The 12,501-nt window shown below is 46.4% G+C and overlaps 1 protein-coding gene across 2 annotated transcripts in view; it reads right to left on the reverse strand.

Moving 5' to 3' along the window:
- Window positions 1-3,174: 3,174 nt before the first annotated feature.
- The window catches only part of ABHD2 (abhydrolase domain containing 2, acylglycerol lipase), a 108,145-nt gene continuing 98,818 nt past the window's right edge, over window positions 3,175-12,501 (reverse strand). For both annotated transcript variants that reach the window (XM_027089288.1, XM_027089287.1), the window contains 2 exons: window positions 11,260-11,344; window positions 3,175-9,080 (listed from right to left, as the gene is read on the reverse strand). In XM_027089288.1, the coding sequence (XP_026945089.1) occupies window positions 8,884-9,080; window positions 11,260-11,344 (282 nt within the window). In that variant the 3' untranslated portion in view covers window positions 3,175-8,883. The remainder of the gene's footprint in view (window positions 9,081-11,259; window positions 11,345-12,501) is intronic.

The raw sequence follows: 12,501 nt of genomic DNA on the forward strand, positions 1-12,501 counted from the left end.
CATAGCAAATTATTGTGGGTGGCTGACCAGTGAGGATTTCTCCCAAACCCTTCTTTAAACCCTTTGAAACTTTTCCAAATCAAACCTTACATGGAACTTTAGTATTAAGCCTAAAAAGAGTGGAGGTGATATGGTTGAAGGGGGCTCAGCAGCTTCACCCCGAGAGATCTCCTAGAACATCTGGAGCTAAGAAGGTATTTCAAGTGTGAGGGCACAAACATGCCGCTGAGGGGGCAAGTGATAAGAGAATGGGGACTTGCGTTTGCCAAGATAGAGGGCATTGGTGAGTCGACAGTACAGGTGTTGGTGGAGTGGGAGCAGGGATGAGGCTGAGTTTAAAAAATTAAAGGAACGAGCATTTTTTAAACTTTCAAGATACACTTATAATTGTTTTGTAAAAGAGTTGTGTCCCAAATTTGAGGGAAACAGTGGCTGATTCCTCTTGGATGACTCCCATCTTTCCCCTGGCCCCTAATTGCCAGGAGCCCTCCTAGTCCCACCCTCTGATTTGTGGGAGCTCTAATTTATAAATGAGATCAGGATATGGAAAAAACTGCAGGCAGAGGCTCTTGGGGCAGCTTTGTCTTACTCAAATCCAAACGGATGCTGGTGTCCCTCCTAAAGTCAGCAGGGCTAGGGCCTTAGCTTAGGGAGGGTTTGACGTAAAAGCCCAGGAGCTTTCTGAGGAAGAAGCTAGAGGGTTGGGACCCAGCGAGTCGGTTCTGACCGTGGGCTGCCACCACCCCCTGCTGGCCATGCCGTGGTACTGCCCCTCCATGCCCAGGGACAGACTAGCCAGGGGCAGGCCGAGCCAGACCTTGCCAGGAAGGTGGTGCTGCCACCTTTGGGATCAGGTGCCTGAAGACCACAAATGTTAATGTTAAAATCTGATGTGCTCAGTCTCACAGAATCCGAGCTGCCTACATATGCTGTATTCCTACAAGTGGCCACAACCCCCGCATTAATGAGAGAGGAAGAGGGACAGTAAAATACTCTTGAAAGCCAGCAAATATGGGAAGGAGGACCACTTCCTGCTCAGAACACCTTCCTTTCTGGAGACGTCTGGGATGAGGCAGGGGTTCTGCATGTGAAAGTAATCTGAGCATAGCAAAGGTTGGGAAGTCACAGTGATGCGTCATGTGGCCCTTTGGGGAAATACTATCTGTTAGCAGATGGAAGCATTTGTTAAGGTGTGGATGGAGGTCTCAGTAGGGAAATGGGCCATCAGCCGCAGAGAGCCTTTGAGCAAGACTGGTCACTGCTTAGAGCCTTGAGTTTATGTAAGGGACGCTGTAGGAGGCCAATGCTCCCTGGTATCCTGGCAAAGTCTTCCTGGAAGAGGGATGCCCAGGTCTTAAGTCAACCAGGAAAAGAGCTGAAGAGTCACCTTCAGGGTGAACTGGACCACCTTTCATCCCACTTTCAATGGTGGGCGTGGCTCTGGTGTTGAGGAAGCTTGGCAGTGCAGGGTCTGGAAGCTCACCGGATACCAGAGAGACTTACTACTCAAAGTGTGGTCCCAGGAGGGGACTGCTCAACATAACACTTTGAAAAACATTATTTTATTTGATTCTCTCAATATCTAGAGACAGGCATTCTTATTAAAATTATTCTCATCTTAGGGGTTAAAAAAAAAAAAAAGAAAAAGGAAAACCCAGAGTCCAATACTGATCAGGGTCACAGAGCTAGGAAGTGGCCTGGATGGGACCCTAACCCAGCAACTCTGGCTCCAAATCCCTTGGCTCTGTTACTACCAATGCTTTGTCTCAAATGTTTATTTCTGGGGATAGAGGAAATGTAGGTAGAGGTGGGGAAGAGGAACCATGGAATTAGAGCTTCATTTATTCCAGGTCAATTTCACCAACATCATCAGATAAAGGAGGAAATAACTTTAAGGGGAAACCAAACGGTCTTCAGTAGAGATGCTGGGGTAATTCCAAATGGGGTAGACAGCACGAATCAAATATAAGTCCTGGGTGCACATAGCCACAGACAGAGAGAGAGAGGTTTAACTTTTCTCTGGGGAGAGATTGAGCAGTTCAAGGCTAAACCACCGGTAAGGTCATCCCAACCACTCAGCTACATGTGACCCCCTCTAAGGGGGGATACACCAAGACAGAAATGAGGAGGGAGGCTGTCATACAGCTGGAGGGCCATCCAGTTAGGTGTTTGGTCCTTAACATGGGAAAGTACTCCCTATAGAGCTAGAGCTGAGAGGCCTGTTATTGGAAGGTATAAGAAAAAAGACATCAGCACCCTTGGGTCAGCGAGTGATTGTAGATAAATGTCACCGACAGCCAATCTATAGGGTAGAATCAGGAGAGGCACAGCTGTGTGCTGACCACATTGGCAAGCTGTTGGCATCGATCTGCCTAACACCCTGGACCTGAAATCTCTTTCATGTGGTACTTTTCATACGCAGTATTCTCTGCAAGTTGGTTTTCTTGGATCAAAGTAGTCTGGCTATTTTGTGGGTGATAGGAAGTGGGGCGGTGGGGTTGGTGCTGGGGGAGAAGCTTGCTTACCAGCAAGGGATACACTTTGGAATTCGATATTGGGCATTTTTAGGCCTCACTAATGCATGTCCTCCAAAACCAACACTCCCCACCCCACTTAGCTTGTCAAAGGTTTTGCATGGCCAAGGAGGGAAGAAAACTCTGAGTGCAAGGTCCCTGGGGTGGGGGGAGCACGGACTGGCACAACTGTCCTGGCTGGGCCAGGGCTTGGCCCTTGGAGACCCTTAGCTTGGATTCAGACAGATGCAAAGGAGAAGAAAACACCACCATTACTCAACCAACCCAGTATAACCTTAATTTAGGTCACGTTCACCCAGTCTTTTCAAAGAACACTATTAGAAAAGGAAGGAACTCATACGTGGCAACCACCATTTACATCTCACCTTACATTCTGTCTACATGGTTCACTTTATAGAGCAAGTATTTAAAATGCTGATATCTCACTCTTCCCAGGCCTTGGCTTTCTTCCTGGAGAGGATGGGCTTGTAAAGACACCTGTGGGCTGCTCATTTCCTTGGTATTTGCAAGGCTGGGTTAAAATCAGTTGTGATGAGAACTTGGTGTTTTGCCCATTTCTTTCAAGCGCATGCTTCGGTGAAGACACAGGAAGAATCCTTTTAGATAGAAAATCTCCACTACAAAGGACGCACAGCCACGCCACATTTTTAGCCTTTTATTTTTTTAAGTAAAGAAATTCCATTGAATCAAAGATAACAAAATTACAGTTTTTGTTTGTAATGATCTTTGTTTACCACCACACAGAATCAAAACAGAACCAAAAGTAATATGAGAACATAAAATGATCAAGGACACCACTGTTTAGTATAATTTCTTAATAAAGGTAAATATCCTCATATTTAGAAAAAATTGCATTGCTAGTTGCAAATCTTAAACACCTCAGTGCTGGAGGATCCTGTATTCTGCCTCCCCCACCCCCAATCCACCAGCACGGAGGCTTTCAGAACACAAACTCAAAAATACATTATTTTCAGGGCAGCATTTGAAGTTTCAGAAAGTCCAAAAAAAAAAAAAAAATCAAACAAAACAAACAAAAATTAGGAATGTGAAAGTGATGGTTCTCAAAAATCAGTCTGGAAGCAGATCTGCCAACAGAAGCATGGGGTTCATGGAAGTCTAACCAGGAAAGGGGGAGATGCAAACTGGCTCCCCCCTCCACGCCCCCAGCCCCTGGTGTCGCTAAGGCAGCTGCAGTGGCAGAAGTCAAAAGCTCAGGTACAGTGAAGGTCTTCCTGAGGCAGTGGGAGAGACCCAGATCACCTGAAACTGGTGTGGAGAGGTGACAGGATTCTACATGGACTTGTGCTTTAGGAAAACTAAAGAGGCTGAAACAAAAACCAAACCAAACCTAACTCCCACACCCAGGAACTCGGTCCACCCACTGGGAGGGAGTGGCTGGCGCTGGGACTGAGGGCTCAGCAATTATTCTACGTGACTGTTGGCTGCTCCATGTGGGTGGTCTGGAAGGAGAATGCCTATTGAGATGAAGGGTATTTCTGCAGGTGCTATACGTGGACTGTCCCCAACTTACGGCGATAGATTTCTTGGCTAATGGGGACCAGAACGGGGAGACGGCAGGTTATAGGTTTTATTACTAACTGACAGGAGTCGAGTTAAAGGACTTAATTCACTGGTTGGAAATTAACTTCAGCTTATTCATTAGAGATAGGTGAATGTTTTACCCACAATACATGCTAGGAAAAACGGTTCAGAAAAGGTGGTGTGTGTAGGGGGCTGACACCTTCAAAAGGGGCAGCTGTCTACCGTCTGGGGTCTGAGAATGGCTGCTTCCAAGGGCCACTTCGGGGGAATGCCTGGGCTACAGCGTCCGAGGCGGTTGCAGCAGTGACATAGGCAAGAGGAAGCAGCTGTAGCTTTGGATAGCATCCCAGTTCTCACTGCGAGTACGGGCCCGTTCCCCTTCAAATAGAATTTGGCAAAAGCAATCCTAGTTTATGAAGAGGGGGCACTTCCCTCTGCTTTGATAACAGGGGGGAGAAGAAAACCTTTCCCCCAATTGCTTGGCTTCTAAATGCCAAAGGCAGGCCACTTTTCATGGTTTTTTGAAGCATCCAAAGTGGCTTTGAACAACAGAGTGAGGCCAAGAAGGAAGAAAGGCGTCAGAGATGAGGTGTTTGGCCAGTTCTGGATTGCTCTTATTGTCAAGGGGTGGGGGCACCTAATGTAATAAGGAGCGTACAGGCCACATGGAGACATCTTCTGGTTTTGCTGTAGCTTTGCTTCAGACTTCTACAGCAGAATAATTTGAATTCCAAAGCCACAATAGTGTTGTACCACCAGGGGATATTCTAGAGGCAAGTTAAGGCTTTCTGGGCAAAGACAACAATTCCAGATGATATTGTGAGCGGATGCTGCAGTGAAATGCTTCTTAATAACTCTCCTGTCCTGCCTTAGACAACAAAGACCTGAGTTTTCAACTCAACGTGATGTTTCAGTGATCTTCACTTTAGCACTAAGTCAGAAGCAATGCCACGGGAAAAGAAAAGCCTCTCACAGCTCAGACATCTGCTTGCCCGGCAAACACAAACAAGAACACATGTATTGTTTCCCCGGAGCTGGCAAAATGGATCTCAAGCCACACAGTGACAAAGAGAGCTCTCATTCAGATGCCAGGCATATAAGCTCAGCTACCCAGAAAGTTCAGCTTTAATGAAGACTGTAGTTTTAGAATGAAAGTCTGAGCAGGAAGGGTTTCTGCCCTGGGAACTCTCAAAGCTTGCCCGAGTCACACAGAAGGATGGGGATATTCACCTCGTTCCAATGGTCAGCACCTGTCCCAGTCATAAGACCACCCTCAGTACAGAAAGAATATTGAGATGACAATGGAGGCTCTGAAGAGAAGTCAGTCAGAGACACAGGGCTTTGGGCAAAATCAAGGGTCTTCACCAGCAAAGGCTGAAAGCAGTAGCTTCCTCTCTCCAAGTCCCCTCAAGATCAGCCCGAAGTCTTGACTTATCTGTTTCCACTTGCAAGGGCTGTAAGAAGGCCAGCGGGAATGTTCTGGCAAATGATGTGTAAGTAGATTAAGTAGACTTAGAGATGGTCTAAGATGAGGTAATTGGAGCTCGGAGAGGTGAAGGGATTGCCCACAATCCAACGTGAATTAGAGACAGGACAAGAATCCAAGTCTCCCAAACCCTGGTTCCCTAACACCATGTCAAGAAAGGCACGCTCCCCTTGCAGGTATATTCCCACTCTCATGTATAAAACGCTGCGGGGAGGTTCAAAGAATATAGTGACAACAAACAACTTTCTGCCTTCCTTCTGCTCTGGAATCACTGGTGCAAACTCACGGGCGGGAAGGTAAAAGAGGTTTTCCTCAAGTCTGTTAAACTCCCTGCTAACATAAATGCATCAAGGAGACTTGAGACCATTTTTTCAAGTCAGATAATCCTGACTTGACTGGGATCTTCATCACTGTCTTCAAACTGTTTAGAGGCAGGGAGAACAACCCGGAGAACTGTTAAAAACCTGCTTGGTTTTTAACATGTTCTTCCTGCGATAGAACTGTCTAGGTATCCGCAATTTATATCCTTAACCTGACTTTATTGTATTTTTAACCTGATTTTAAAATATAATATTCAAATACTCTTTGAAAATTCTGCCTTGTTTTAGCCCAAGAGGACCTCAGTAGCAAGAAGAGCCCTCACATTATTATCAGGAACGAAGGAAAAGCAAGGAAAGCTGGAGGAAGGAAAAAGCTGACCTACATATAAAATGCTGCTCCCTTGTTTATTGGGCGAGCTCGCATCTCTGTAAATTCAATGCCTCTGTGCTCTCATTCAGGGACAAACAAGAATTTTCCTGTAAGATAGCCACAGTTACACTCTTATTTCCATGCCTGAGAGCCTGGAGCTTGAACAGAGGCCTTCAGTTGATTTCATGTGAGCCAAAATTGAATGTAAGTGCCATTCAGAGTCACACACTAAAAAGATTTCAGCTGGGAGGCGGTCTCCACAGTCCCGTGGGGTAAATTCCGGTTATGTGGCAACAAAGGCTGTGCCCCGAGCCCTGCCTCTCCTCCGTGGGCCACCAGAACTGCCGTGCACACCAGGCTCCGAGGACTTCTGCCCCCATCCCTGCCAAGTGTGTGACAACAGGACTGTTTTCTCCTCCTGAATGGAACTGGTACCTGGCCACTGCTTTGTCGGAATAGATCAAGGGATGTGACCTAAGGCAAATGAAAAGGAGCCTCTTGCTTCCTGGGATGGTGATTCAACCCCATTAAGTTATTGCTTCGTTCATCTAATTTCACAAAAAAAAGGTCTTGAGACATGAAGGTTGTAGCAGGATATATGACCATGAACCTTCTAGATTATAGCTGTGGTTGTTGGTTGGAGGGAAAAGTAACAGAGGGGAGAGACTAGCTTCGAAATTGAGGGGTAGATGATAAAGTGCCAATTTGTACTAAAAGAACATGAAAAAGAAAAGCCCTTGAAAAGTAACAACTTGGGGGGAAAGTCACAATGATGAATTTGGTGTGTGTGAGAAATTGTACCGAAGCAAAGTCGAGACCATAGAAGTCTCAGTCTCTTCAGATACGGCTGTTTTTGATGTTATTATTTAGGATGACCTGGTGATTGTCAGAAAACAACTTCTTCAGGTTACAGACATTACTGTCACATGACTTGGACCGATGCCCAAACTACATTCACCTGCGGCCATGAGGGTCTGCATCCAGGCCCTCAGGTGGCTCCCTTTACTCCTTAAACATCCACATACAGACCCACTATTTACATTCCTGTCTGTCCTATAGCAAAGGAGAGGAAGCCGGGAAATTTTTTTTATTTATTTAAAGTATCTATAGGTCATTTCACTTGTAATTCTGTTTAGTTCCAGATAGCAACTGCTGATTTTTCAAAGTGCAGGGTTTTTAGATATTCAAGTACCACAGGATTGGAGGAAAGGAGTACTTGAAATGTAGAGTGACTTTTCATTTGAGAAGATAACACTCTGGAAAGATCTGTCCAACACGCTACAAATATGAGCTATTACATTACAAAATCTGGTTTCAAAATCACATCCTCTTCAGTTGGAAAGATATTTCTCCAAACTCAGATCCAACTTTTGAATTGTTTGGTATCAAAAGCCAGAGTTAGAGAGACCTGGGTTAAAAAAATAAAATTATAACTGAGTGTTTAAAAAAAAAACACCAAAAAAACCCCTCTTTATATGAAACGAGGAACATAAAAAAAAAAGAAGGAAAGGCAAATGACGTCTACATGCTTAGAATAGCTCTCAGGCTCCCCTGGAGAGGTGTTCTCTCAAACCTCAGTAAACTGAGTTTGTCATTGAACTTCAGAACTGGTAGTGATATCGGCAATCTACCTGGCCCAAGTCCCCCATTTTACAGGTGAAGAAACAAAAGTTCAAAGGGACTTTTCCAGGGTCATATAGCCAGTGAGAGGCAGAGTCAGGCATGGCCTGAAGTCTTCACCCGCAGCCCAAGCCCTTTCTGAGACATCACATAGCGATCGCACCAGGGCAGCCGTACACGACAGGCCTTGCAGCTTTGGAGGCTCCTGGGATCTAAGAGATACCTCTGACTACGAATTTCAACAACACAAACTACCGAGATGTTTCTAATTTAAAGGCTCTGCACAACCGTGCTTCTCAAATTTGCCTGGTGAGGAGAATCACCTGGGGCACTTGTCAAAAATTAGAATCCCCAGGCCCCTTCCCAGACCCACTGAAACAGCTTCTCCAAGGGGAGGGACCCGGGAGGCTGAATTTGTAACAAGCGTCCCAGGTAACTCTCATCAGCAGCAACCTGTGGGAAAACTGTCTTAGAGGACAGTGAGGGAGAAACTTGGTTTGTGAGTCAAGGGAATTTTCTTTGCCACGTAGGAGGCTACAGTCTTGGCCTGGGAGGCCCAGGGTCCCCAGCTCCCAAGCTGAGCTGCATCTACAGCATTGGCTCTTTTTAGGGTCTACGTCAGGACACATACACCACCACAAAATAACATACATCCTTCACTGCTCTTGGGGAAAAGCCTTCTGATTGGCAAAGCAAAACTGCTGTTCAGACACATTTTTAATAGGGAAACTAGATGTAATTGGCTTGAAAGCAATCAGATGCTGACACCGGACAGGAGGGTGAAAACCCCGTCGCTTGTCACCATGGCTAATAATGCAGTGGAGAAAACCAGTAATAAGCACAAAAATAGCCTGGAGCTCCCAGGGACGGCCACCTACTTCAAGTCAGGTGTGTCTAGTGGGTGGTCTCCGTTGATGGTGTGAGGTCAGATCCAGGTCACTGAGGGAGATGGGAGACCTGAAACAGCCGGTGACCAGGGCAGCTGGCGCGCACCAGAGTCCAGGGGCTGCCTCACTCCAGGTCGGCCTCCACCTGTTCCGTGTCAGAGCACTGCGACTTGTTACGTTCCCACTGGCAAATGGCATTGGCGTACTCCACCACCAGCTTATCCATCCATGTCAGGGGCTCGGGGAACAGCACGGACCCCTCAAAGAAGCCCAGGTGGCCCCCGTGCAGGGGCAGCACAAACATGACGTTCTCCCGTTTCTCTGTAGGAGAAAGGCAGCTGAGTGAGTCACTTCTCTGACCAGCTCCAGGGCAGGAGGTGCAAAAGTGAGCTGACCAGGGCGGCCCAGGCTTTCCCCACAGGCGAAGGTGTCACCTAAGTGGGCATCTGATTTCTACTCCCTCTGCCTCATTCACCAAAGCGGGAGGGAGATTGGTGGGGCAGGCAACATGGTGGGATCTAGCAAGTTTTGGAATAGCAGCTTGGCTTTGGAGCAGAATGGGTACCGCCTTAGGAGATCCTTAAAACTCTAAGTGGTTCTCAAACTTGGCTGCATATTAGAATCACCTGGGGTTTTTTTATGATTCGCTATGTTGCATCCAGACCAATGAGATTCTGATTTGAGGGTAGGGGTGGGGTGGAGTTGGGGGGTGGTAGGTGAGAGAGGGAGGACCCAGGTGCTGGTGTTGCTAAAACTCCCCAGCTGACTTGATTGTACAGCCAAGTACCTCCCAACTTCGTGTATCCAAATCACCTGGGAGACTGCCTTAAAATGCAGATTCAGCTTTAATAGGCCTGGGGAAGGAGCTGAGATCCTGCATTTCCTTTTTTAAAAAGATATTTATTTATTTATTTGGCTGCACTGGGTCTTAGTTGCGGCATGTGGGATCTTTAGTTCTGGCATGCAGGCTCTCAGTTGCAGTGTGCAGGATCTAGTTCCCGGACCAGGGATGGAACCTGGGCCCCCTGCATTGGGAGCGCGGAGTCTTAACCACTTCGCCACCAGGGAAGTCCCCAGATTCTGTGTTTCTGACAAGCTCCTGGGCGATGCCGACGCTACTGGTGGGGACCAGCCTTTGAGGAGGGACTCATAACACTTAACACTCTTATTTACTAGAGAACCAGATGAATTCAATGGAGTCAATGATTTTTCATTACAGAACTTTATTTTTCAAGGCTAAAACATAAAGCTGCGTTAAAAGACGGCCAAGCTCTCAATGGCACGTGCTAAATGGCCATTTGAGAATTATTAACCTGGAGCTTGACTTTATGAGTCCACGTTTAAGTTAGTCCCGCATGGGCTGGTAAAGCCATTACCGAAGAAGATATGTGCAAAATGGGCAGCCAGGTACAGTCAGGTACCACAGGGAGCATCTCTCTTCCCAGGGGGATAAGTGACAATGGGTCCCTTGCTGGCTGCTCCAGGCCTCTGAGGCGCTTCCTGGCACTCACATTTCTGGCTCTGCAAGGGCTCTTTTCTTGTCTGACCCCCTTTATTCTTCCCTTTCGGCTGCTATTTTGTAAGTTTCTGTGTGACAGCATTACTGCTATGGATGTTACTTTAGATATGCAGAAGGAAACCAGCATGGCTGCTTCCTCTCACTGCAGCCCACGTGGCTGCTTTTGTGTAGGGAGCCTGTGGTTTGATAGACGGTTGACACATAGCTTTTTATCACATAATGCACCTGCGACACACGCATTCACTCTGAGCGGAGAACGGAGCTCTGTCTGGGCGTGGGTCCTTTATCTGCTTGCTATGTTATCTACTCTTTAACTTGGGGTCATGAGAGAATCAGAAGTACCCCTTTTCCTCCTGGTTAACATATGGTATTTACAAGAGGAAATGTAATTACAGAGGACTGGGAAGGGAGATTAGGTACAATGCAAAGTAACTTTAGATTGTGACCCAAGTGTTTCCTTCTGTTACCCTCTTTCTAGTTTCTCCCATAGCTCCTACCTAGCATGCTGTGAGGCCGTGCAAGCCTGGGGCAAGATAACATTCTCATGAACAACCTTCTTTGCTTTTTCAGTTGCTTATATTTTTATCCTCAAAGCAGATGGGGAGGCTGTCTGTCACAAGAGGTAGCAAAACTGGCTTTTTTGTTTTGCTTTTCAGGTCAAATTTTAAGTCTAAATATCTCTTTAAGTCAAACTCTCAGACTTAATGGACCCACATCCCTGAGGCCATAATTTCACAGAACACCAGGGGACTCCCCGAACCTCTTGGCTATGGATATAAATGATGATCCTGTCTCTTGCACCAGGAGAGAACATGAAAAGGCTCTACCCAGGCTCCATCACAGCCCCAGAACTATCAGGCTAGAATAAATAAGAACACTGCCAAGAGATACCCTGATCGCCAGGATATGACAGCATGATAAAGGTGACATACTGTGGCAATTTGCTGAGCGGTTGAGGGAGCAGCAGCAAGAAACACTGACCTGAAAGAGATTTTGGAATGGTTAGAAGACTTTCATGCACCAAGGGGTCATCGGCTGCATTCACCAACATGAGAGGTACATAAATCTGAAACAAGAAAATAAAGCAGAATTAAATGATCAGTTCTCTTTTTTTAGACCCCGTTGATCCAAGGCTCAAATACACTACCGGATATGTCTTTGAAGCAAAGGGAAGAGGGTCAGTGCTCAGTTTCCTGAACATGTGGACTCAGGACACCTCGTATTTCCTGGTGGTGGCAGGAATGATAACTGCTGCTGTGATCACAGCCCTGGCAGGCATGTGCAGGAGCCAAGCTCGGTGTCCTAGGTGACCCACGTGCTCTGATGGAGCACGGGTAAAGACTCTACAATACTCACTGGCAAAATATTTCTGATCGTCTGCACAGTGTCTCATATTAGCCATACCTTTCCGAAAAATGACTTTACAGAGTTATGTACATATTCATTCAATTTATATGGTGGGGAGGAAAAAAGGAGTGTGCTCCACTCCAGAAAAAGGAGGCTTTCTAGAAGAATCTGAAGGTTGAAAACAGGTGCAGGCTGGTGGATATCGGGAAGCTCTTGGCAGCTTTGCATTCAACATCCATTTATCAAAACAGCCAGTAAGCGTCCTTTTTCATTTTAGCAGAGGTGGTGCTGATGGGGGTGCTCAGACATTACTGAACAGCCACGCCCAGGAACGTAATGACTGGTTGCCTCACCCGGAGGCCCCTGACACTGGCTCTGGACAGCTTCATGTTTCTGTAATGGCTTAAATGAAGACATGAAAAGCCTGGATGATGACGCTAAAGTAGGAGGGGTGGCCGATATGACACGAAGGCAGAACTGCCATTCACGATGGTATGCTTAAGCTGGGGGAGTGGCGGACCAAACAACAGGTGGACATTGATAGGGATAAATGGGAAGTCCTGTGTTTGAGTAGAAAGGGCTATTGTTCAAAGACAGAAGGGGAGAGACTGATTTGGTGGTAGTTCAGGTAAAAAACATGGGGGTTATGATTGGCCACAAGCTTAATTTAATACAAAGTTTATTGTAGCTGCTCACACCTGCATTAATATAAACCAGTCTACTTCGACAAAACACATGCTCCTCTATCATTCTGATACAGAAATGCATTTATTTCACTCTGTACTTGCCAGATCAAGGCAGGAATTTTGAGTTCAGTCCTAGGCACCACACCAAAAAAATACACGATGACCAAAACAGGGTCTAGGATTATAAGAA

The sequence above is a fragment of the Aethalodelphis obliquidens genome, unplaced genomic scaffold (assembly GCF_003676395.1).
Source record: "Aethalodelphis obliquidens isolate GAN/ISIS:26980383/991018 unplaced genomic scaffold, ASM367639v1 scaffold65, whole genome shotgun sequence".
In the NCBI taxonomy this organism is placed as follows: domain Eukaryota; kingdom Metazoa; phylum Chordata; class Mammalia; order Artiodactyla; family Delphinidae; genus Aethalodelphis; species Aethalodelphis obliquidens.